The 27,326-nt window shown below is 38.5% G+C and overlaps 1 protein-coding gene and 1 long non-coding RNA gene across 3 annotated transcripts in view; one reads left to right on the forward strand and one right to left on the reverse strand.

The window, feature by feature from the left end:
- Positions 1–7,110, reverse strand: part of LOC148217074 (uncharacterized) — a 40,195-nt gene extending 33,085 nt beyond the window's left edge. Inside the window, exon 1 of the long non-coding RNA XR_015796051.1 lies at positions 6,972–7,110. This is a non-coding gene — a long non-coding RNA (uncharacterized LOC148217074). The remainder of the gene's footprint in view (positions 1–6,971) is intronic.
- The window catches only part of RNF217 (ring finger protein 217), a 57,794-nt gene continuing 32,354 nt past the window's right edge, over positions 1,887–27,326 (forward strand). The window contains exons 1-3 of one of the 2 annotated variants that reach the window (XM_088140283.1): positions 3,566–3,584; positions 4,972–7,130; positions 25,253–25,486. In XM_088140283.1, coding sequence (XP_087996409.1) covers positions 6,525–7,130; positions 25,253–25,486 — 840 coding nt within the window. In that variant the 5' untranslated portion in view covers positions 3,566–3,584; positions 4,972–6,524. Of the gene's footprint in view, positions 7,131–25,252; positions 25,487–27,326 lie in introns of both variants that reach the window. The other variant, XM_088140287.1, reaches the window with a different exon arrangement.

Below are 27,326 nucleotides of genomic sequence, written 5' to 3' on the forward strand. Positions count from 1 at the left end.
CTACCCTCGACACATTAATATCTCTGTATTAATGTTTACATCTCTAAATTGTTATTAATATTATTAGTCTTATATAACCTCGTGAACATGCAAAACGGACACAACTTTGTACATAAGACTGGAAGTTCCCAACCACTTCCTGTTTTGTTAAACACAGACTGAAGTATATAGTTTAAGTAATAGAAAGCTTTTACATGATTTCTTTAAAATATATGGATTTTCTGAAGCACATTCTTTTCAGCTTGCAGAATTTGAAAGGGTCAGAATTTGTGATGTTTCTTATTCTATAAAGCAGGTGCTGTACAGACTAAAAGCAGTACTAATCACAGAGGCAACAGTTATTTGGATAATTTCTTCTTCCTATGAAGTAATATCTCTGATGTTGAAAATAATTCTTATTTTACATAATAAAAACGGCAGATCCAGCAAATCCAGCTGTGGCCCATCGCTACTATCAGTACCAGATTATGGTTGTTGTTATTACTGTCACTACTCTTAAGTGAGCAGGAGTGACAACATTTCAGTGCCGGAATCAATGGCAGAGACAAATTTTCTAAGCAAATTTTACTCCATGATCTTCCAGCTGGACCACACAGACTTCTGATCCCTTACTGGCCTGGCCCTACTTTATTCTAAACTATGAGGCCAGGTCTCAATTCCAGATCACATGTGAGCCTCAGTCAACCTGGAATATTAGACTCACCAATGCAACTTGACCTAGCCTTCCCTACCTAATTCCTCCTAGATATGTAATGACCAGGCTGACTGGGAATTATGGGGACTGTAGTAAATCACATTTAGAAGACCATATACCTCAAACTCTGTTGGGTCTGTGCAGTGAACAAGAATGAACAGTTGGCAAACTGCCTATCAGGGAAGCGTGCCTCTAATTAATGACCTCCTCCGAGGAACCTTCAGTAATCCCTGAGGGGTTTAAAGTCTCTGGGGGACTTGAAAGCCACTGGTTTAAAATTATGAGAACTATAATAGTTCTTAGCCAAAAATGCAAATCAAAACCCCAAAGTAAAGAAACTCTTGTGCACCTCTCTGAATAAGACCCTTCACCAGAGGAGTCCTAAGGCAACATATTTCCAACTTACAGAACAGAGCCTTTATATATAATGTAACAACAAAATATACAGCCCTGTGCATTCCAGGCAATAAAGCCTAAACTCACCTATATTTGGTTTCCTTAAGCCAGCAGCTGAAAGTGCTCAAATTTCTCTGGAGTCCTCAGTAACAATGCCCTGCTGTCTACAGTAAAAGCTTTCTTTTCTGAACAGGAATCAAAGAACTTATATAAACTCTTTATATTGATACAGAGATGAAATAAGATCATCAGCAGGTTGGCTTAACGTGTGGGCCACCACACGTCGAGTTAGCAAAGGAAGAATGGGCTGCAGACTACAACTTAGTGAACGAATAAACTGTGCAGTTCCAAAATGAGGATGCAGAGGAGATCTCAACTTCCAAGCAGGAAGGAGGAAATCCCACAAGCAAAGATGTCTGAAGTGACACCTTCGTCAGGAGAAATAAGAGTTCAGGAAATGGGCCTCTGTAGGGTCAGAAACCAGCATCTAGGAAATAAATGGACTTTTTTTCTCTGCAGACTTCTCAACAGGATGGCATTGTCCCGTTAGGTGGAACTCTGTAAATAGGTCCCTATTGATCACCGGTAGGAATTACATCCTCTTTCATACTTGTAGAAAAGGGAAATCAAAACAAGGATCTTAATCTTCAGACTTTGCAGCATTAGGCAGCATTTGATTTAAGAAGGAAAGAAAAATTAAGAATATGCTACTGCTTTTATTTATAACTCAATCTTCATCTACAAGTGAATTTTCAGTTCACTGTATATTAGCACAAAAGCATGCACGTGAGACTTGATCATTTTCAAGGAAACTTCATGATCGATGTCAAATTCAGAAAGCACTTATTTAGTTCTGTCAGAAAGAACTTGAGCATGCAACTTGATTGCAGAAGCTTGGAAACATTTCTGTCTGCCACATGAAATTCCCATCAGCCCAAAAATCACAAGACAGCTCACTTTCAAATCATTTACATTCTTCAGTACCAGTTCAATGTCCTTTTGCCAAGGAGGCCTGCCTAAGCGTGTAAAAGGGGAACTTCTCACTTGCTAACAGCAGCCTGCCCCATCCTTGCCTTGGCATGCTCTTTGGTGGTTTGTTCCCTATGAGTTGCACACAGTTTCCTTTTGCTCAAATTTGTGGAGAGGGTATGAATCACAGGTTCATAAAGTTGTAACTTGATCAGTGCTTGAAATGTTTCAAAATACACATGTAGAGCAGTGCTAATTACAGTACTTCAGACTGGGAATCCTAAACCCTTTACTAGATTGCAGCAGTTCACAGATATTTAAATGAAAAAGCTTAAAGCTGGTTGTTTTAAACCTCACAAGTTTCAGTAATTCACCTCTCTTAAAGCATTCAGAAGGGCAGATACTTCTATCAACTTATCTACCTGACAGATCCTCTGGAAATCATTATATTTCTTTAATAGATTTGTGTCAAAGAAAGAACCATGAAGAAGTATTTATAGGAGCCCAGCAACAATGGGTTGCACATATGAATAAGCCATCAGTCCAATGCTAAATCACATCACACCCCATAGTTAGCTGTTGCTTATTGATTAGTTGCCATGTTTTGGATATACTTAGTCAGCTTATTGGTGGTTAGTCTGCTAACTCTTGTGTTTATATGCATTGGAGGTTAACTAAGTTGTTAAATACAGGAGGAAGAAACCCTGTGATGGTACAACTGAGGTCACAGCCATTGCACTCTCCCCTTCTTTTATGTTTAAATTACCATATTTAAAGAAGTTAAACGATGCAGACCAAGGGATAGCAAGTTTAATTAGCTAAACCTGCACTTCTGGAAGCAAAAGGACAACACAGCAGTTTTGTAGCCATCTTACAAAACTGGTTCTCCTGTGCAGGGAAAAAAAAAATTAACAGCTGACTAAACTTCAGCTCCATCTTCACAGGTCTGTACAGTCCTACCTGGTCCCATTTTTTCTCTCTAGTGACTAGAAGAGAGATTAATCCCAATCTGAATGTCAATAACAGCTACAGCTAAGGTTGGTTGGTTTGTTTGTTTGTTTAATGGCAAACAGTGATTTCAACTGGTAGCTAAGAAGATCCTTCTTAACCACTTAATCAGTGGGCCAAGTTGAGCAGTCATACTAGATCTAAACAGAAAATGGCTGAGCATGTCACCTGAATATGGTGAAAGTGTTTTGGCATCGATGGAAAAGCAGCAAGATAAAGAGTTAAACATGGACAAAGTCAAGTACTCATACAGGAAAAGCTAAGTACTACCCATATAGGCCATCATTTAAGCCATTATTTCATTCACCAACTGGTGAACCTAGGAAAAGATCTATTTGAAACATTTGCTGGAATCATACGCAGGGCAGTGCTACTGCAGTCATATCCTGTTTATTGGGTAATTAGAAGCATTTTGTTGGTTACTGTTGAAACTGAATACTGGATTGAATAGACTTTGTTGAGATCAGCCCAGTTCTTCTAACCTTCTTGTTGGGTGGAATAAGTATGTACAACAAAGGTAAATATATTCTTTTGGATAAGGTATATTTTATTGCATTAGTTGACTGCAGTTCTATTTACTTTAATATAGGGCTAAGATTTCTAAGATCTATTTGCATATATATACAGTTAGAACTGTGTTATCTAATAGCTTATTGGGATTTGCAATTTCTCTTATCTAACAGAAAATGAAACATGTTGAAAAATGCATTTACCCCAAAATAGCATCTGGTTTCAACAGATTGTGCAACCCTAAGCAGCTTAAAACTGAAAGCAAAAATATTTCTCTAATCTACTTTTTTGCAAATGGTCTGAACGATGAGATAATACTAGCTTTCTGATTTTCACTATATATATATATAGCCTTCTACAGAGTTGATTACTTCTAGTAATGACAGATGCACTACTTCTAATTTACTAGTATGATATGCTAACTTTAAACAATAACTATAGTTCTAAGTACAAAGTGACTGTGAAAATCTCACTAAAAACCTATGAAATATAAGCAGCCTGACTTTATGGAGGACTGCATGAAAAATAAATATAAATAGTTTTTAATCTAAACCAGTGCTTGACAGAATAGGAAAAATCAAACTTAGTTGTTCAGAACAGTTCATAATTCAGGAGTTATCTGCGTTGACTCTTTTCTAGCTCCTGAAGCAACCGATTATAGTAAATCCTAAAAGGATTCTTTCTCCCAGAGATCAAAATGGTCTTGCATCTTCCAACCTATATCCCTAACAAAACACTCAAGTGTATTTCACCCATATTTAATTGCATATAATACATTCTTAACTTTATCAGGCATTTCACATTGTTGCCAAGCCTAACCCTTTGGGACTCTATCCATTTACTATGTTCACTGGCATTTAATTCCCTTGATAAAGAAATAGCATCTTCAGCAAAGGATGGATGTAATGGATATTTCTTAAACATAATAGCTGCAAAAGGTGTCTGTTTTTCTTTTCTTTTTTTTAAGTTTATGAACAGATTGAAAGGGAGCTAATAAACTTTCTCCTTTGTTTAATTCTAGATACTGCTATACTTGCTTAAATTTCTATATATTAAGCTGCTGTTAAAAATACAGAAATTAAGTCAGTAAAAAAGATAGGAACTAACACAAATGCAATTTTCTTCAACATGGATTAAACATTAATGATGTCAAGGTAGTGAGACACTAAGTAAAACTAGTCATGCACTACACCAAACTATAACATACCTTGTTTTGACTTAGCATATTACGTGAATCCAGAATGTGCAACTTATATACCATGATTTATGGCTGTTGTGTGAAAGAGAATATGATTGTCCAAGAAACCTTGACTGAAACCAAAATATGCATTGATGAGTGATGCATCTATACAATGAACAAACTGCAGGGACTGAAGTTCTTATCTTTTTTATAGGGCACTTCAGCCATAAGATCTTTCACGTGCCAGGTCCAAGTGAAGTTTGAATGGGATTCTAATGGAAGCATGGAATTTGAAGATGCAACACCCTGGCTTTACTTATGCTGAGGATACTGTCCCCAAAACAATTGTGCTCTTCTCAAAATTGTTCTCTATGACACCTGCTGAGCATGGACTTCTTTATCGAAATTCATATAAAATGTATAGATTTTAACATAAAAACTCTCAGAGAAATGTTTATTGCTGAAAATGCACCTCTGGAATTCTGCAGTAAGCAAGATGTTTATGGATCAATCAAAAGCATCATTACTGAGTAAAACCTCATGCTAATTGATTCCTATTTCTACGTGCTGCTGGCTTTCTGCACAGCATTAAACCAGTTGTGAATAAACCTACCCTTTAGCTATTGCCCAATAAAATAAAAATGGAGGCGCGCTCCGGGATGTCTGGTGAGAAACCATGGGCAAGCAAGAGGAAGGATTGCACGGTGGAGTGCTTTGGCTTAAAATTCAAGCCAGCTATGCTACCTTCCTCTAGCATATGTAGCTGTTATACATTATTTCCAGCCAGTGTAACTTTTATTATCATCTTATCTTGAATCAAGGGTTTTGTTTTGTTTTGCTAGACAGTAGGATTCAGCATTTATTCCTCAGTTTGCCGTCTGTTCTTTCACTGATCAGATATGGCAGCAGTTCTATTGTCTAATTTCTTTTGTTTTCTGAACTGATTGTGGGTTAAAATGACCTTATTTTTCTGTCCTTGATTATATACATTAAACCCAACACTTTACAAGGGAAATTACAAGAGAAGGCTAGACAGAAACATCAATGAGATCCCAGAAAAGAATGAAATTGAATAAGCTTATCTTACCACCCCATGGCTAATCAAAATCAGCTCTGCAATTGGTGAGGAACATGTAACTACTGTATAGTACAAATACCCTACCATTCAGTTTTATTAACAACTTTGATTCCTCCCCCTCCCCCCTTCCCTAGCACTTCAATTAAGCCTGCGTAACTTCAACTGTCTTAAAACTAAGCTAATAAAAAGAGGAGGCGAGGTCAGGGAGACTTCATCCTTTGCAAAAAAAAACTTTCGGAAAAGAAATCTAGACTACACAGTTCCACATCATACACAATCGAACAGAATAGTGGCATTATTATTATTATGTTATATTTATATTGTTATTGAACTGGAACGGCGAAAAGGGAGGAAAAATGGTAGAACGTCAACACGGTCCCGCAAAGAGGAAGGTAGGTAATGCGCGGCGGTGTGTTCGTGCGCGCACGGCGCGGGGCGGAGCTACGCCTCTTTGAACTCGGCGAGCCGAGCAGAGGGAGGCGGTCCCGTGGTGGGGCGTCGGGCCCTCGGCGCGGAGAGCTGCAGGAGCTGCTTCGCCTGGTTTCCGCCTGGTTTCCTTCGCAGGGGTCCCGGCGGGTACGAGGTCGTCCGTGAAGGAGTTTTCTTGTGATTTGGGTGTAAAGGCCAGTTCCGGCTTGGGAGCTGGATGGGAAGTGGCCAGAGCGAGGGTGGCTACAGGGGCGGCGGGCATGGGGGAGCGCCTTAGCACGGCGAGCTCCCCGCCGGAGCCAGACGGAGCCGCCCCCGAGCCGCGTCTCCCGGGCGAGGAGACTCAGCCTCCGCTGCCCACAGTCAGTGGAAGGACACCAAGGCCAGAGCAAGAGGACGATGTCGGACCGCCGCCTGCTGAACCGCAAGGCCAGGAGGCCGGCGGCGGCGGGGCTCCCTTGGAGGAGGGTCCAGGCTCGGAAGCGCGAAGTAGCAACAGCTGCCGGCTTCCTTTGAGGCCCGTCTCCTGTGCGGAGAGCGACCAGTCCCACGACGGCCCGCCTGCCTCTCCAAGTCCGGGAGATGGCCGACCAGAGGACCCCCCTCCCGCCGTCTCGCCGCCGCCGCCGCCGCCGCCCTCCCAGCAAAGTGAAGCGGGAGCTGGAGGAAAAGGCACCCCTCCCGGGAACATCGAGGTCGACCTGTACCTTCTGCCCGAATCTTTCTCCGGGCTGATCTCCGGGGACTTCGGGCCCCTCCTGGTGCTGTCTTGCCGTGTCTGTCTGGAGGAGAAGCCGCTGAAGCCGCTGCCGTGCTGCAAGAAGCCAGTCTGCGAAGCGTGCCTCAAGCGCTATCTCAGCTCGCAAGTGGGTACAGCTTTTGCGCAGTTGTCCTTGGCCTGCCCTTCTCTCCCTTTCCCCAAAGCGGCTGCGGGATGCCCTCCCCCTCCCCCTCCCCCTCCCCCAGGGCCCTCGGGCGTGTGCGGGAGGCTCTCCCTTGTTTGCCTCCTAGGGCGATCCCGAGTTCCCCGTTCTCCTTCTGTCTCCTGCGGGCGACCGGGTTTAGGAAGCGGCGCGGACAGCTGTAAAATCCGTGCTGGGATTAGCGCTCGGCACATGGGCAGAGTTCTTTCCTTTGAGTCCGCGAAAACCTCCTCTCTACCCCACCTACACGCGCACACATACTTAGGGGAATGAAGCTTCAAGACTGTAGCCTCCAGTCAGGAAGATAGGGAAGACCTCCGTGAATTGTTCTTCTAGGTCTTAGATTCCCATCCCCTTGTTTTCCTTTCTCCTGTGTGAACATCGGGCTGCTCGGGTGTGGAACGTCCCTCCTTTTTATGTTCTTCCTGAACGAATACCTAAATTCTTCTTGTTATCTTTCACATGTTATAGGGTCACCTTATTTTCTACCACTGTCCCCCTCCCCAATTCCTGTTCAGTACACCACCGTGTATTCCTTCTTTTCCCCACTATTTCCTGCCTCCTTTCCTGTTCTTCCTTTCATCTCTCCTTTTCATCTCATTTCTCTTTGCTCCATTTCACAAAACTTCTAAGGGAAAAAAATACCATGTATTTTCCCTTTCCCCTAAAAGACACAAATGTTACACTTTGCTTGAAGCCTCATGCCTCTTTAGTGGGGAGAGAGTGGTGATTAATATCAGCTGATTGTTTGTCATAGAGGCATAGAAGGCAATGCGGTGAGCAGATTTTCCAAATTGTTTCCCACAGCTAGGCTGGATCCGATCCAGTTAGTACATGAATGGGAGACCTGGAATGGAATAAATAGAAAGGGGGGGGGGTGGAAACATCCTCGGAGAAGGTAGCAGCAAATTCTTCCATGTTGTTGTGGAGAAAGCTACATGGACCTATCCAGGTAGTCAGCAGAAATCAAGCTCAACTTGAAGGAGACTTTAATTTTACTTTACTCAGTACTGTAGGAAATGGCATATGGTATCTGGCATTTTCTTGTGAATAAACTTTATTCTTTTTCTCTCAATACCAAACAATCCATTGGTGTTCTAATGCTTGGGCTCTGTTGCAAATCATATAACTGCAGCTCCTCCTATGGAACAACCCCCCCCCTTGTCTGCAATTATTCTTTTTTTAATGTTACCTACACATGAGTTTCTGTGTTGTGTTTTGATCCTTCTCTCCTAAGAATTACCTTCACCAGAGCTCCATTTTGTATTTCTTTTAGGGCTAAAATCAGTGCAAGGATATTAAAAAAAAAAAAAAAAGATGTAAATGGACTTATTGCTCTGGGAGGGGAAAAAACTTGGAATGTTGCAGTAGAACAGCATGTGAGAAAGCTTTTCAGTTTTTTCAAAACTGTTCAAGCTAGTTAAGAAAAATGGTGTAAGAGTGAAGGAGATGAGCACAATTGTTGGAACAGCCTGAAGTTTGTGCAGTGCTAGTTTACTTATCAACAAGTGTTCCTACGTGTTGCTGACATTTTCACTTGGTTTTTTTCTTTATCTCATATTTGACAATATTCCCCATAATTTTTACAAGAGAGATTGGCTGGGTTCATACATCACTCTAAGCTAAGGCTTGTTTTAACTATAATTTTCTGAGTTAGGTTCCTACATTCTGCTAAGCCAACCATGTTTTGTAAATGGATTACACAGTGTAAGTCAAAACCAAACAAACTATGTTATGCTTTAGTATTGTGTGAACCTAGGTAATTGTAGTTTATTTAACAGACTGACTTAACAAGATAAGTGAATCACGTCAGTAATTGACTTTCTAGTTTAAAACGTAGAAGTCGAATTTTAATTGGATGCACAGCTTGGATATATGTTTAACCAAAATACTTTTTTTATGCTATGGAATAGCTGTAGTTCATCAAGGTCAGTTGTAATTATTTTTGTATTCATATAGAATGTTTAAAGACCAAAGTGATCTTTTATTTCTATCTTCTATTTACAAATGTATTTAAAGCTTTTATACTCTGCTGTTCAGCTGAAAATATTCTTAGAACAGATTACAATTATCAGAAATTGTAGACAAAATATAGAAGGAAAAGAGGATAAGAGAGAAAAGAAAAACTGATTTTTATATTGACAACCTTATGACATAGGAGCAGGCTATGCAAGAGTGATGTGGCTAAGCAGTCTATAAAGATGTTGAACCCCACTTCTTCATATTTATATCGAAGAATCTAATGTACTACAGGAGTTTTGTCTACATGATTGACCTAAATGCTGTTTTCTTTATGGCTACATTTTTGTGGTATCTTTAAACTGAGAGTTGTTGGGATATGTAACTGGATGAAAGGTTCTTTAATATTTTACATTTATATGAGGTTTTGCTCTCTTGTTCCAATAAAAAAATCTATGCTCAGTTTTGGTGCTAATTTTTTTTTTTTTTAGTTTCTAGTCTAGATGCGCTATCTCCTTTTAAAAAATAGTTTATTCTTTTTATTTTACAGCTTGATAGAAAATTCAGGTCTTTCAGGATATGTGGAATGTTGACTTGCTGATAGTGTCTACTGATAGAGACACTTCCTCATTTTATTCTATAAAATTTCCCAGTATGTCCAGGCAGTAATTTTACCTCTCAATTTTTGTAGAGGCTGAGGGAACTGGGCAATTTTGAGAGACTAGTGACATTATTTGAAGCAGTTAATCAGGGTACTTTATCTAGAAAAACCTGGTATTTGTGTTTGATTTTAATTTTAAACAGATACACACAAACACATGTGAATTATAAAAAGGGCTTTAATTTCATGGTGGACTTTTTTGTACACAATGGAAGATAGTATTGTATGCTTGCATAGTTTAGTTGTATGTTTAACTGTACTCTGGCACTTAATAAGTACGTATGTTGAAGGGAAGTTTAAAAAAAGTAGTATATAACATGACTGTAATGTTCCAAAAGAGCTTTATATCTATTCCTTCAATAAACTTAGAACATCCTGTGAATAGGTCGGTGTTACATTGTATATCATTTGTGATGTTCTTTTTTCTAGAAAGTACAGAGCGGTATTTACCATAATCCAGCAAACACTTATAGTGAAATATCATTTTAACTTACTAGTTGGGGAGAGGGGGTATCTGTTATTGATTGTCAATTAAATATAGAAGCTTGTATCACTGTGTGGAACTATGTGTGAAGATGCTGATTTTAGCTAAGTATCAAGCTTTCATTCATTCCAAATCATAATTAATCACATGGGTCTTTATTCCAAAAATAATAAATTGTATTGAATAGGATTGCATATTCTTTTGCATCATAAGTGGCAAACAGTTACTTTCTCTTGAAGGTGCTTAGCTTCAGAGGCAATCTGTTGGGATGGCATATCTGAATTGATAATTTGAAGACACTTGAAATTGGGCTGGGGTTTGAAGTACAGTGGTACCTCTAGTTACGAATGCCCCTCCTTACGAATTTTTCAAGATACGACCAGCTCCGGCCCCCAAAATTTACCTCAACATGTGAACTCCACCTTGAGATACGAACCGGATCCGCAGCCATTTGCCCTGCTGCCACGCAGTCGCGGCTTCCTGTGGGCGAGATCACGGTAGCAAGGAGACATTCGGTGAGGCTTGTGGTGTGTTTTGTAGCGTTTGGAAGGTTTTTGTGGAGTTTGGAAGGTTTTTGAGGTTTAAAAATAAAATGCATATGTTTCAGAACTGTTTAGCCGTATTTACATTGAACCTTATGGGGGAAATTTACCTTGGGGTGCGACCAAATTCAGAGGGTGGATTAGCTGTATTTACATTGAACCTTATGGGGAAATTTGCCTCGTGGTGCGACCAAATTCGGAGGGGAGAACGGATTAACCGTATTTACATTGAACCTTATGGGAAACTTTACCTCGACTTGAGACCAACTCAAGTTGCAACCAGAGTCGCAGAACGGATTAAGTTCGTAACTAGAGGTACCACTGTACTTTTGAATACTAGAAGCGCTGAATCAAGGGCATAGTGACCCACAGTTACACATACTATTTCAGACAATTGGGGTTATGGGTTTTCATCTTGCAAAGTTCTGAACAGATGTTTGTTTAATGGGTGAAAATACTAAATAACTAAATCAAAAGGTGTGTTTTTTAAAATATATATCAAAAACATCATGTGCAAGACAGTTTCCTTTACTGTATATAGCCCCTGTCTTGGCTTTGTTGTATTCTGCAAAACACAAATATGTGTTAGATTAGGTGGGATAAGGCTGCACATATAAAGCAACTGGTTCCTTGACTCATTTTTGATACACAGAATTGTGGCAGCTCCTTCAGCATGGCTTGGCCAGGAAATAGGAAATATTTTGCATGATAACATTATATAAGCAGCATACTTCAAAACATGGGTTGGTCATGTGCTGTCTTGAACCAAATAATAGGAAATAACTGGACTATTCAGGGCAATAAGAAAATGAGGAGACATCACTAAGCCATAATAATGTTTGTTTGATCTGGGTGTAGCATTTTGTGTGCATCCAGCTATTATGGTGTTTGACAATCTTAAGACAATATGTGAAACCAGGTATTTGTACTTTTTTCCAACAAAACATAGTTGAACAAACCAAAGCTTAATCTAACATGTGAACATAGCTGGTGCCTATAGTGGATTGACCTTTATATACCTTAGATATAATTCCTGAACAAGGAATGGATGTTAAGGCAAGAATATTCCTAATTTTTTCTTTAGACGTTTCTGGTGGGAGCATAGAACATGCTGAAGATCTAAATTAGAAGTAATTCTTTTTTTTTTTATAAATTTTTTATTTTTTTACAACAAACACAAACAAACAATAGCATAAAAAACATAACAACCATCTTCCATTTTAAACCGTGTGTCAGCCAGTTACCAATCATTTGTGAATTAGAAGTAATTCTTATAGCTGCTTCGGTCTTCAGGACTATGTCAAGAGTTGGGGAAAACTGTCCAACCCTCTGTGTTTGGCAAACATTTTCAAACTGTTTCATGCTTTCATCAAATTTGTAAGTTTCTCAAATCTCTGGAAAGAGATTTCCCTTTACTGTTCTGCTGCTGACCAATTATTGTGTCACCAAAAACATTTTTATGTGTGCATGTGTGTGTACACACACACACACACACACACTTTGTTTAATAATAATAGACTTAACTCTTCCAGTTATGCACATACTTTAATATATTTTTATCATACTTCCACTAGGCCAAAATAACAGCAGATTTGTACAGAGCACTCCTCCCTATATTATAATTTGAACTGAATATTTTTTTATATAATTCCATGTAATAAAGTGCTATGCTTGGTCCATTATATGATGCACATTGTTTTACAGAACACAGTTTGCTTCCAAGGAGCTTGTAATTTCAAATATATGTGCAAAGAATATCAGTACTGAACTTTAATAGAACATTTATTTGTATTTAGATGTATTAAAAACTGTATATAGTACTGCATGCTGTTAATACACTGAAAGAACAGTAATACACCACTGTAGTCTTGATCTCTACTCTTAGAAAGATACTGAGCAGCTGGGGATAGAAGCCCATGGAGTCAGCAGGCAAAAATAGGCATCATTTTGAGTAACTAAGTTGAGTCACATCTTCAGCAGAGTTTTTTCAGCCAATTATTAATTGGACTTTATTTTTTATTAACTTGTTTGAGTGTAGGGTTCAGGTGATGACAAAAAATGTATCTGGGAATATACTGGCCTTTTCATTTTCCAGCCATAGGTATGAAGTGATTGCTTGCTGATTTGAGCTTTCTCTCTCTTATCAAGTTCTAGATTATAGTCCTTTAGACCATGGTATTGAGTTGTCTCTATGGATTATCTTGGATGTTTCATGAATTGCTGTTGTTGCTTTCTGTTGTTGTTTTTTTAAAATGTTTTTAACAATTTGTAAACTGTCCAGAGTCATGGGGAGTTGGACAGCATATAAATTTAGGTGGTGGTTGTCGTCGTCATTTCAGTGTGCTGCTTTAACGCAAGAACAACTGGCCAAATTTACAAAGTGAACTTCAGGGCTGATGGGGATTTAATCGATTTACATAAATGTGTGCATTAATAGCCCCAAAATATTAACTAATATGTGCACTATGAACTGTTAAGTGATGTTACTGCATTCACACAGGCATTATCTAAGATCTGTTCCTTACAGAAATAATAATTCTTGAAGCCTTTGACTGCACAAGTCCCCCTTCCCTAAAAGACTGGTAATATTGTGTCTGTGAATGCTGCTGAATGCTTGATATGCATGTAGTCTATAGAAAACACCTACACCCATACACACACACACACACACACACATGTATGTATGTATGTAATAGTAAAATCTGATAATCACAGAAGTGGATTGTTTCTGTACAAAATTGTGTGTATTGGGAAGAGTAATATAATCACTTATATTCTATCTGGACAACTGCTGCCCTATGTCCAATATACTGTTCAAGGGCCCAACTACAAATATTCTTGCATTATATGGAGTGCTTAGGTCCCTTTAATTGAGTTTCCAGCAATTTTGAGTTGAACATTTTTTTTTTTTGAGTCATGATCTATGGAAGTAAACTGGACACACTTCAAACAAGATGGAGCACAGGGATCGAATACACCTGCTTGACATATCCCTAGCCTTACTGCTTTATGCTTGTGGTGCAAAAAAAACATGGCCCACAAGCTTCATGTGGCCTACATGCATCTCTTTTGTGGTTCATGAGGCCTATGTGCATTCTCTTAAGTGGTTGGGGCAACATTTTCGGCTCCCTTTTGCATTTTTGGAACATAGGAAGTTATAGGCATTTTCAGGTCTCCAAAGCCAGAACCTAGCCTCACTTGTCTTTGCAGTGTGGCACAAAGCTTTCTGTGGCCCTTGAGAGAAGTCACTGTACCTTCGTGTAATGGGACAATTTGAATATTGTGCGCAAATCTGTTCTTAAATTACCAATAAGGTTTTTTTTTTTAATTTCTCACAAGAGGGGCTTCTGTTTTTGTATGTTGTATTTGAGTTCTCTCATGATATCATCCCTTGGAATTTAGCTGAAGAATGGGAAGCCAAATAACAATTCAGTGGAAAAAATATTAAATAAGCAAAGATGATACACTCAAACACTATTTTGGCCTTCCAGCACTACAATGGTGGTCCCATTGTTGGACAGAATGTGGAATCCATATATCCACTGAAAAATAGTTCCTGGAGTCTCTTACTTAATTCACTCTCTTTCTAAATGTGCAAGTAAAAATTGTGTATCTAAGAACTACTTGTTGCATTTGTTTCTCCAAAATTGCTGCTGTTAAAATTGCTGTTGTAATTGGTTAAGTTTTTCTAATGGTGTACATCACCAATTCTTTCTTAGAATGATTTATATGGAGTGTAATTTTAAATGAAATGGTTCTGAAATTTCTTCAGAAGCAACGCTATTAAAGTAACTACCATGGTGGTAGCTATCGTGTTCCTTTCAATGGTAATTAACCACAGTTTTTTTTCATAACAGGTTCTTACTAGATTGAGGGAAGATGAGTTTGAAAACCTGGACGCGATGTCCCTTTTTCTGCTGATGAAAATAGGCCTTGCCCAATGAAAGACAGAGATAACTTTTTCCACAGAAATTACCCTTCTTTCTACCATACAGTTTCATGCTAGTTTGAACAGTCACTATTTTGTTAAACAGAATACATTCTTAGTATACACCAGCTTTCCCAAACATAGAACTGCAATATTTTGCTCCAGTGGCTCTGGTGGCTGAGAATTCTGAGACTTGTAATCCAGCACATCTGGAGAGTTTCAAGCTATGAATGCAGGAGGACTTCCATCAGCACAGGTATCACACTCCAAGATGGGTTGGGGATTTCCTGAATTTGGATAGTCATTTCTTCCCTGTTTCTTATTTGATTCAGTGACACAGTGAATGCCATTTTAAAAACTCTGCTGGCTTTTCATGAACAAGAAGAGGCAGGCTAGGCCATGATTGTACTTGGTGGGTTGCTTGGACCAAGTAATTTGAAAAACATGTATTTAGCTTGCCAGCCACACCACTCATAGTCTATTATGATACCCAGCTAATACTATTTTGTGGCTGGAAACTTGTAATTTAATGCAGATGCAAGAAAAATTGGAGGGTCGTTATCTAAAATAATCCAGTGGTGGTATGTGGTTTCCAGAGCCACTTGAGTTTTCTGAGACTATGATGGCATTTCCACTGAGGCATTAATTAAGGGGCAACAATGGCATTAGATGAAATTGTACCTGAATGGCCTCTCCTAGTTTGCCATTCTGGGAGTTATTGGTTTTCTGAGAAGCTCAAAGAGATGAAATAAATTTAAAAAAAATATGCCAAGAGTACCATTGCTGTAACACAAAGAACTAATTTGATAGCCGCGGGTAAGAGTTCCTATTTGGGCTTACGCTATGGTGATAAAGCAGTAAAATGTCAGTATTTCTCTGCTTTTACTGTGTCTGCAAAGTGCCATCCGATAGCCCTTTTAAAATGATCCAAATTCTGCTAGGGAAGGATGGGCAGAGAGATTGTCTGGCAGGCCATTGTGAGGAATTTCCTAGGCATTTGGAGGACAAAATCACTTGGATCTGCTTGGAGTTAGGCACCAGCTGGCCAAGTCCAGAGGATGTGACTGAGACTTCAGGTTACCAGGTTATCTGTGAGGAGTTTGATCCTGTAATGCTTGAGGAAGTGGACAGGGCTCTCTGCAACACTGACTTTTCACATGTAGTCTGGATCTCTGCCCTTCCTGGTTGATGAAAGCTTCTGGGGAGGTGATAGGGCCCTAGGTTGGGGTGGTGATAAATGCATCGTTGAGTGGAGGGGTGTGGCCATCCTCTCTGAAGGAAGCAGTAGGTGCTTCCTCAAGAAGTAATTGCACTATGTGGACATTTTGGAAAATTATGGATCAGGTTTTAAACTTCCCTTTTTGGGGGGAAGATTGTTGAGGAAGTGATGGGGCTGCAACTTTAGAGGACCCTGGAGGAAGCAGATTATCTGGACCCATTTCAGTCAGATTTCCAGCTTGGGCACAATACAGAGGTGGCATTGTTTGCATTGCAGATAATATCTCGTAAAATCAGGGTAGGGGAAATATGATCCGCCTAGTGCTGCTTGATCTCTCATTGGCCTTCAATACTATCAACTATGGTATCCTTCTGGTTTGCCAGCAAGGATTAGGAGTGGGAAGCCTGTTTTACCGTGATTCTACAAAGGTAGTTCCAGTTGGTGGCGATGGGAGGCGGGGGGAAAGTTCAAGGCTCCTCAGTTATGGAGTGAAGTCGTTGTTCAGCATGGGGTTAGTATCTTCAATATGCTGATGATACATACTGTCATTATTGTTGCTGTTACTATTATTAGATTTATATCCTACCTTTGTATATCTTGATCCTGGGTCAAACAGGTGATGCCGTTGAAGTGCTGTGCAGATGCTTACAGGCTGTTCAGTCTGAATAGGGAGAAATAGGTTAAAGCTTAATCCCAGCAGGATGGGGTGGCTCTGGGTTTGTAAGCCATTCAACTCCAGAGCAGTTTCCATACTAGTTCTGGTCTGGGTTGGTCTCTCCTGTACTGAAACTGACTCATAACTTGGAAGAATTCTTAATTGTACAGGACTGAAAATGTTTCATGTTTAATGTTAGATGAACATTTCATGATTTCAATTCTTACAGTAAAATGTTTTGTATATGAAGAACTTTTGGAAAAAATATTCATTCTGCTGCAGAACAGTTTAATGTTTTGGGATAAAGATGTGGGAAGGGAAGTCCTTCACAAATTTTGAATTAAAGAGTTTATAGATTCCACTTTTACATTAATTTATAGTATAATAAACAGTTATAAGGTTTTATGTCTCAAGCTTTGAAGTAAATTGAATATTAATTGTAGACAAGTGGTGCTTTTTCAAGATTGGGTTCTTTAAGCTATGAAAATGTACTAAATGAGAAATATTTGGTTATTAATCATTTATGCTGTGCTAGATAAAAGCATCATCTGTAGTTATTTATATACTTTGAAGGAGTAGATGATAAGATTGGAAAAGATATTTTCTGTGTTTCAAAGTCAGTTTCCAAAGCAATGTTTAGTAGTCTTGAAAAGGCAAAACAAAAAAATTAAAGTTGGTATTCAAGTAATTTAGATATTCGTAGGCACATTCCTTGGGTTTTCCATGGAAACAAAATTCCTAAAGATAAAATTATAAAATTGTTAAAGCACAAAGAAAATCATTTTCTCGGTTGCACCTGCAAAAACTATTTTAACTGAAAGGCTGTTTTGTTTCTTGAGAAACTAGACACCAGGGAATCCTAGCAGAAGAAACATTCAGACTGTGGTGACTCACTGTCTCTTACCACTAATTTATATACTGATCATTGAATTAATTTACTTGGCACTCAGATTTTAAATACAGTTCATATTATTACAACGTTTCCCAACCTATCACCTTCCAGTTGTGTTGGGATTGCCATATTACAGTGGGGCAAAAAAGTATTTAGTCAGCCACCAATTGTGCAAGTTCTCCCACTTAAAAAGATGAGAGAGGCCTGTAATTTTCATCATAGGTATACCTCAACTATGAGAGACAAAATGGGGAAAAAAATCCAGAAAATCACATTCTCTGATTTTTAAAGAATTTATTTGCAAATCATGGTGGAAAATAAGTATTTGGTCAATATCAAAAGTTCATCTCAATACTTTGTTATATATCCTTTGTTGGCAATGACAGAGGTCAAACGTTTTCTGTAAGTCTTCACAAGGTTTTCACACACTGTTGCTGGTATTTTGGCCCATTCCTCCATGCAGATCTCCTCTAGAGCAGTGATGTTTTGGGGCTGTCGCTGGGCAACACGGACTTTCAACTCCCTCCAAAGGTTTTCCATGGGGTTGAGATCTGGAGACTGGCTAGGCCACTCCAGGACCTTGAAATGCTTCTTACGAAGCCACTCCTTCGTTGCCCGGGTGGTGTGTTTGGGATCATCGTCATGCTGAAAGACCCAGCCACGTTTCATCTTCAATGCCCTTGCTGATGGAAGGAGGTGTTCACTCAAAATCTCACGATACATGGCCCCATTCATTCTTTCCTTTACACGGATCAGTCGTCCTGGTCCCTTTGCAGAAAAACAGCCCCAAAGCATGATGTTTCCACCCCTATGCTTCACAGTAGGTATGGTGTTCTTTGGATGCAACTCAGCATTCTCTCTCCTCCAAACACGACGAGTTGAGTTTAGACCAAAACGTTCTACTTTGGTTTCATCTGACCATATGACATTCTCCCAATCCTCTTCTGGATCATCCAAATGCTCTCTAGCAAACTTCAGACGGGCCCAGACATGTACTAGCTTAAGCAGGGGGACACATCTGGCACTGCAGGATTTGAGTCCCTGGCGGCATAGTGTGTTACTGATGGTAGCCTTTGTTACTTTGGTCCCAGCTCTCTGCAGGTCATTCACTAGGTCCCCCTATGTGGTTCTGGGATTTTTGCTCACCGTTCTTGTGATCATTTTGACCCCACGGGGTGAGATCTTGCATGGAGCCCCAGATCAAGGGAGATTATCAGTGGTTTTGTATGTCTTCCATTTTCTAATTATTGCTCCCACAGTTCGTTGATTCACACCAAGCTGCTTGCCTATTGCAGATTCAGTCTTCCCAGCCTGGTGCAGGTCTACAATTTTGTTTCTGGTGTCCTTCGACAGCTCTTTGGTCTTGGCCATAGTAGAGTTTGGAGTGTGACTGTTTGAGGCTGTGGACAGGTGTCTTTTATACTGATAACAAGGTCAAACAGGTGCCATGACTACAGGTAACAAGTGGAGGACAGAGGAGCCTCTTAAAGAAGTAGTTACAGGTCTGTGAGAGCCAGACATCTTGCTTGTTTGTAGGTGACCAAATACTTATTTTCCACCATGATTTGCAAATAAATTCTTTAAAAATCAGACAATGTGATTTTCTGGATTTTTTTTCTCATTTTGTCTCTCATAGTTGAGGTATACCTATGATGAAAATTACAGGCCTCTCTCATCTTTTTAAGTGGGAGAACTTGCACAATTGGTGGCTGACTAAATACTTTTTGCCCCACTGTACCTGGGAATTGCAACTCCAACACAATAAAGCATGCTTTATTGATGAATGCTGTCTCTATCTATATACTCATTGATCTCTGTAACTTACTGCTCCCACACTTGTTTGCTCAAGTTATTAGATTACTGTATTAAGCTGTGTATAAAGTATTAGTAAAATGTAATTATTCATCACTCCCATTTGACTGATCATCCGGTAATTCTAGCTGTGGGAACTGATGCATTCCTCTCTAAATGCTATAATGTGAAGCAAAAATGCACATTCTGAGATCCCCAGGGCCCTTTATAGGTCCCAAAGGTTGGGTGTGGCCCCTAGAGCCCTTCCAAAAGTTGCTACCAAACTGCATTTTTTTAATGAGATAAAAAATGAGAACTATAAAATGCAGTGGGAATAACTCTATGCTTATATTAAATAAAATTAAATCAAATCTAAATTTAATTCTAATTCTAAATTAAATAACATTTTTATCTGGTCCTATTTTTGGAATGTGACCCCTGGACACTATTCCAAGATTAGTATGATCCTTAGCCCCAAAGAGCTGTGTACCCCAGATGTTAAATGAATGTACCTAAATATTAGTGTGAACTTTCAATACATTTTGGTATGCTGGCATAATACATAGTGCTCTAAATATTGCAGAGCAATTATTTTGTTGCAGGTATTTAGTTAGCAGGATACTTGCTCTTAAATATTATACAGATAGTTTTCTCTAAACTCAGCTCTATATACATAATAAATAGTGTTACAGATGTATGAGAGAAATCCTTATTACTGTCTCCCTTCAGTTGCACATGATTCCCATTTTTTTAAGAATTTGAGACAGGAATTACAAGTAGTCCCCAGTTTAAGAACAAGTTCTGTTCCCAAGGTCTGTCCTTAAGTCAAATTTGTATGTCAGCCAGTACAGTATTATTCTATAATACTGTATTATTGTGTAATTAACTTGAACTGTTGTGTATTTAACTTGAATCATTGTGAATTTTGCTATAGTGGGCTCCGTTCTTAACTACGGGTTGTCCTTAAACCAGGTGTTCTTAACCTGGGGAATACCCGTATTTTTTGCTTCTAAAATATCAAGTGGCTACTTAAAATAATTGTGCAGCATGTAAGTAAACTTCCATATGGTATTATTTCATATAATATAATACTTTTGAACCTTACTTTACTCTTCAAGTAATTTATACTTGTATTAAAAATGCATGAATGAATATTTTGAGCATATACCTCTTAATTCACACTTCCTGTTGAAATGTGATGATCAGGAAGTCATTTCCATTCATATCATCATCATCATCATCATAGCACATTGCAATAACTGGAGACAGCAGAATAGAAGAGAAAGAACTGGAGAAAATCACAAAATACAAAGACCTGCAAATAGAAGTAGAATGACTGTGGCAAAAGAAAGCAAAGATAGTACCAATAGTAATAGTCACCTTAGGTGCAATCCCAAAACATCTGGAGCACCACTTGAACACCAGCGGCATTGACAAAATCACCATCAGTCAATTGCAAAAGGCAGCTTTCTTGGAACAGCTTACCTCCTGCGCCGATACCTTTAACACCATCAAACAACAACTTCTGCCTATCCCAGGTTCTTGGGAAGGACATGATAGGTGGATAAAAATGCTGAACATCTGGTTGACTGTGTGACCAACAATAATAAAAGGTTGGTAAAATGTAATCAGATGAAAGGCCTATCTATGCCACAGCAGTGAACACCCAGACACTTAAGTCAAAGCAAGAAAAAGCTCTACAGCATCTTCCAGTTAACATTCCCAGCAACTAACATTGAGGGGCACACTGCCTCTGATAGTTTAAAAAAAAAAAAAAAGTAACATATAATGATAATACTGCCAGTTATTTATCCTCTGTGGATTTATTGAATCTTCTTTTAGTTCAAGAATTACAGCAAATTCAGAAATAAAAATACTAGGTTTTTTTTCTTAAGTCATGGAACTTTTCAGTGGAATAATCCACAGAACTTTCTGAAACTAAGCAATTCTGAAATTGGATTAGGACCTCCAGAGGAGTTCCACTACTCCAACAGAAAAAAGATGACAGTACTATTATTGGTTTAGATCTTAGCTACATTTCTGCATGGAATTTTAGGAGAAAGCATTAGGTAAGTAATGGAAGTTCATTTCAAGCAGCTTTCCTCAACATTGTGTTGTCCAGCTGTTATGGAATTCAACTCCCACTATCCTCAGGCAGCACAGTTTGTAGTCATAACACATGTGAAGGGCACCAGGTTGGAAAACTTCATTTTAGATGAAAGTATTCTTCAAAATATGAAATATTGTTCCATCTTCATTGACATTATTCTTGAGTCCAGTTTATAGAACTGATTCTTACCTTCAGATGTTAAATGGATTTGGGCCAGGGTGTTTTAAGAATATCTACTCTTACCTTTTAGATCAAGTTTGGAGACCACGCTCTGTATCTTCCTGCTGCTTGAAGTTTAGCAGGAGACATGGATTCTAAAAAGGCAACATTCCTGGCTCTTTCCCAGGTTAATATAGTAATTGCTGAAACTTGGCTTTTCCAAAAGCTATTGTGATTATATAATTTCAAAATGTACAACTTCTCAAGTTTGAGGTTTTCACATGGCCTTTGATTGCTATGCTGGGTCACACACTAAAAAAAAAAAAAAAAAAGAATTTTGTGCTGCTGTCACATTAAAAATTACATTTTGATAGCAATATCTGAAGTCTCTAAGTGATGCATGTGCATTTGGAGGCCACGTGTTTTTTTAAATCAACAATTTTAAATTAGGAAGAAACTAGACCAATTTAAAACAAGTACTTGCTGATGTGATGCATAAACTTTCTATACAATACTGCAAACCTAACCACTAAACCAAATTAATTTACAGCTAAATAGTTGGGTATTATTGATATAATTTTATAGGGGTGAGCAGTCTTTGCATCTTTGTTTCATGCTGAACTCACAATGCATGCTTTTTTAAATTTACGGAGTAGTGGCATGAAAGGTTTCATAACTAGATTTTGAAGTTAGGAATGATAGGACCTAGTGCCCTGAACAATCTTACCTTTTTTTTTTTTTTCCTAATGCTGCTAATTTCTGCAATTCTCTGGCCCAACCCTGGCTCAAAATAAAGCAATAGCGCCTATCACTGATAAGTTGAAATAAGATTTGACTTTTATTGAGCCTCCTTTACCATTTATGTTCATCAGGTCAAAATGAAACACTGATGTATGGTAATTGAAGTGTAAATATTCGTATTAGAATAAATTAATGCTTGGTTCTTCATTTATATAAAAAAGCTTCCATTAATTCAGAGTATCTCATACAACACCAGTTGAGTAAGGCTAAAATATACAGAGTATTTAACATGAATATACTTAATATTTGAGAATATCCTAGTTTTTTCCTCAAATTATTTTGAATTTGTCCTTTTGATCATTATTTTAATTTATTAAGTGGAATTAGTTGGAAGTGTGTATGTGAGAGAGAGAAAGGTGGAATGCATATATGATATTAACTGAAATGGTACTTTTCCACAAATTGATTCAATACCCTCCTGTTTTGCTACTGTTTTTCTCTCCTCTTTGTTCACATTTATTTTAGTTGGGTCAAAATGAAACACTGACATATGGTAGCTAAAGTATAAATATTCATATTAGAATAAATGAAAGGTCCTAAAAGATTTTTAGGCTTGGGGCTGGGTTACTTGTGGGACCATCTCTCCCCAGTTGAATCTACCTGTTCTGATACATCATACAAGAAAGGTATGCTCCAGGTCCCGTCTATCAGGGAGTGTCATCTGGTGGGACCAGGAAGAAAGCCTTTTATGTTGTGGTACCTGTCCTTTGGAATGTCATTTCCCCCAGAGATCAGACCCTGCTGCCCTTTCATAAAGCCTTGAAGAAAGGTTTTGTCATCAAGCCTGAGGCCCTGGATGTATGGTTGAGCCCATATCATGGTTATAATTGTTGCTGTTGGTTGATTTTTCTTGGCTGCTATATATGTTATTTATAATTTTATTTTTATCTTGTTTTAAGCATTGTTAGCCACCCCAAGGCATGCATTTGAGGTGGACAGCCATATACAGTGGTACCTCTAGTTACGAACTTAATCCGTTCCGTGACTCTGGTTGCAACTTGAGTTGGTTGCAAGTCAAGGTAAAGTTTCCCATAAAGTTAAATGTAAATACGGTTAATCCGTTCCGCCCTCCGAATTTGGTCGCACCACGAGGCAAATTTCCCCATAAGGTTCAATGTAAATACGGCTAATCCGCCCTCCGAATTTGGTCGCAGCCCGAGGTAAATTTCCCCCATAAGGTTCAATGTAAATACGGCTAAACAGTTTTGAAACATATGCATTTTATTTTTAAACCTCAAAAACATGAAAAAAAGTACAGTACAGCACAGTATGAAGAGGGAGAATGGGGTGGGGAGCCAGTTATTGTTTGGAGGGAGAGTCCCCCTCCAAAGGGACATCAGGGAGATCTCCTTCAGGGGTTTCCTCCCTTCTTTGCCTCTTAGCTGCAGGCTCAGTTCTGGGGAAAAACCTGTCTAAAGTCAGTTGCCAGCCTGCTCTGCATTTTCTTTAGAGCCATGCTGACAAGCACACCAAAAACCTTCCAAACGCCACAAAACACACCACAAGCCTCACCGAACGTCTCCTTGCTACCGCGATCTCACCCACAGGAAGCCACGACCGCGTGGCAGCAGGGCAAATGGCCGCGGATCCGGTTCATAGCTCGAGGCGGAGTTCACATGTCGAGGTAAATTTTTGGGGCCGGAGCTGGTCGTATCTTGAAAAATTCGTAAGGAGGGGCATTCGTAACTAGAGGTACCACTGTACATTCAATAAATAAATAAATGTCTATTATGTCTCCAATTTCTGTCATTCCTAAATGAACATAACTTGTTAGGCATTCTAAACAGAATGTATACTCCATAAGAAACACATTGCTTTTTAAAGGTCTGCAGTGAAATAAGTTTGAAAAAAAACCTGCTTTAATTTAAAATTGAGTCTTAAAGGAAATTCCTGGAAAAATAAAATGTACTGCATACACTGTAGATGCTTTCTGTGTACTTGATTTGTCTAGCTTTTGCTGTTATATTGTAGAGATTAATTTGTGTAGGTAACTGATAATTCTTGAGATTTTTTAAAATTTAAAATCTGCAAACATGAGAGATAAAAAAAAACCTTTAATCTTTGTTTTCAATTCTTGAATTTGTTTTGAAAGCAGTTACAACAACTAATATAAAGATGTGTGAATGAAATGCATTCAAAATTATGATTTTATTTTATTTTTTTTTATTTTCTCTTCTACTCTTCACTAACATGGAGGCAGGGGCTATCCTTAGGTGTTGATGAATTACATCTCCCCACATTTCCTCAGCACTGGTTGTGTTGCTGGGCTGTCTCAGTTAAGCAACTTCTGGACTCTAGAAGACCATGGCTTCTAATTCCTATATTAGGATGTTCCATAATGGTCTTAAATGGATTCTGGTGTTTTTTCCTTTTATTTTGTAAATATAGCTTGTATATATTTACACACAGTAAAATTGTTACTAGGTTAAACCCATTGCCTTATACCAGGTACTCCTCACTTAATGACCACAATTGGGACCGGCAACTCCATTGCTAAGCGATGCGATCATTAAGCGAGACATCACATGACCACAACTTGTGATTTTATTGCCAGCTTCTTCATTGACTTTGCTTGTTGGAAGCTGGCTGTGAAGCATGCAAATGCAATCATGTTATCATGGGATGCTGCAAAGGTCATAAACGCCTGTTCAGGTTTGAAGCACCCAAACCTTGATCACATGACCATGGGGATACTGCAATTGTCATAAGTGCGAGGACCAGTCATAAAGTTACTTTTCAGCACTGTCAAACTTTGAATGGTTACTAAACAGGGCAGTTATTAAGTGAGGACTAGCTGAATTGAATTGAATCTTTTGAATGGTTACTTTTGTGACATATTAACACATTCTTCTCTTTATATGCAGGTGCAGGTGGGGCAAGCAGATATCCCATGTCCGATTACAGAATGCAGTGAACATCTGGATGAAACCACCATCCTCTTCAACTTGCCACATGATGACATCATCAAATATAAATACTTCCTGGAACTTGGCCGTATTGGCTCAAGCACCAAGCCATGCCCTCAATGCAAGCACTTTACAACCTTCAAGAAGAGAGGTCATATTCCGACCCCTACCAAAACGGAGAACAAGTACAAAGTGAGCATGCTCACACGAGCTATGGATTAAATGGCAGAGCTGTGAGCAGCAAAATTAGGCCAGGATATGGTGGGCATTTAAATGGGCTTTCTTCTCTTACTGGAATCTCATGTAAGCTGTGTTTTTAGATTACAAATATATAGCTTCATACCCAGTATTAGACAGCCATTAATCTATCTGGACTAACTAGTCAGTTACTATGTTAATTCTTAAGTTTCGTATGTCTTTTTGTCTACATGTGGAAATAGCCATATGGTCTGCAATATTTTATGAAGTTGGGCAGTTCTTACATTCTTAAGTATTTGGTGGTCTCTACAATGTTTACTTTAAGTATTGTATGAGTACTTAGTTGAATTTTACGGAGTTCTCAGGCTTTACCTTTGTGATTTGATAACTGCACTGGAATTGACTTCATCTTAAGGTACATGATGGGCATTACTCTTGGGCATTCTGATTTTTTCATGCCATTTTTTCATGCCACTTCTGTCTGGAGTTCCATGGTAGTTAGTAGATATTACCTACAAGAATACAGGAATATAAGCTTAGTATAATGGGACAATAATGGATATGTGTTGTTAATATGTGCAGAGTATTTTTCTTAAAAATATACTCTAAAAATATGCATGAGGAGATACTGATATGTAGAATCCCAGATTAAAAAAATGGTATATCCAGTAGAAAGAATTCTCAGTAATATAAGCATAGAGTTCTGCCTTAGATTCTCATTTTTAATGCTTATGTATGATACTGGAGTAATTTAAAAGACTATATAACAGTAAAAATAAGATTTGGAATCAGTGGCTCAGTGAACTAAAGTATCAGGACAACAAATTAAGGATTGGAATAGAAATGCATAACATATTTTCTTCTTGTAATATTTAATGTGGCACTGATATATTATTAACTCATAGTCCAAACTCATGGGTATGTTCATTGATTTTGGAATTTGCAGTTGTAGGTAATTCATTGCCAGCAGGATGCAGTAAATACAAACAGATGTTTAAAGGTTTGTTAAAATGCTGAGTATGATACGTACGTCTGGGTGTTTTTCTAGCTTGTTTTTCAACATGGAGCTTTATAGAACAAAGGCCTAGAGAGGCCCCACCAAGGAAAAATTAAGGGATCAAGGTTTCTGATATATAATGCTGCTATTTTGTTGGTTGACCAAAATTGAGTTTAACATGTCAGTTTAAGTAAATATTAAGTTTCCCCATACTTTTCCCACTAACTTGTAGGTATGGGTAAACAGTCTTAGATAAGAATAATGTTCCATAAATCATATGGAAATAATTTATATTTAGTCAGACTGTGCATCAGATTGGGTTCCAAAAATGTGTTTTGGGGGGGTGTACAAATGTAGCCCCGGTCTGTAACTCTTTAAAACAACTGTGCCCATTCACAGAAATGCATGGCAGCTATAGAAGACAGCCACATGATCCTGGGAAAAGATGCCTCTGCTTTAAAGAGTTTCAGACAATGCTATGTTCTCATATTCACTAAAGAGCCTTTTGGAACTGAATCTGAAACACTGCACAGGCCTAATATTTAGATTTTATTATAACATTTCATCACACTGATAATACAGAATTAGCAAGTAATTAGATACAAAAGGCAGAGAGTTCTTGGAAAAGCAGTCTTTGAAAATATTTTTATATTACAGGGCACTTTATGAGTAGATTTCTTCCTCTCTTTTTTTTTGCATTCTTAATTTTTGTTTTAGGGCTGCTGTGCTTTATATTCTACATTCTCTTTTGAATTGTGTTTTTCTTAAATCATATTGAAGCTACTAAAAAAGCAGATTCAAAGTTAAGAGTTGGAACTTTGGAATGTGTTGTGGACT

Source organism: Python bivittatus, unplaced genomic scaffold (genome assembly GCF_059951505.1).
Source record: "Python bivittatus isolate LINGU-HERP-01145 unplaced genomic scaffold, Pbiv_v1 ctg000020_np1212, whole genome shotgun sequence".
Lineage (NCBI taxonomy): Eukaryota > Metazoa > Chordata > Lepidosauria > Squamata > Pythonidae > Python > Python bivittatus.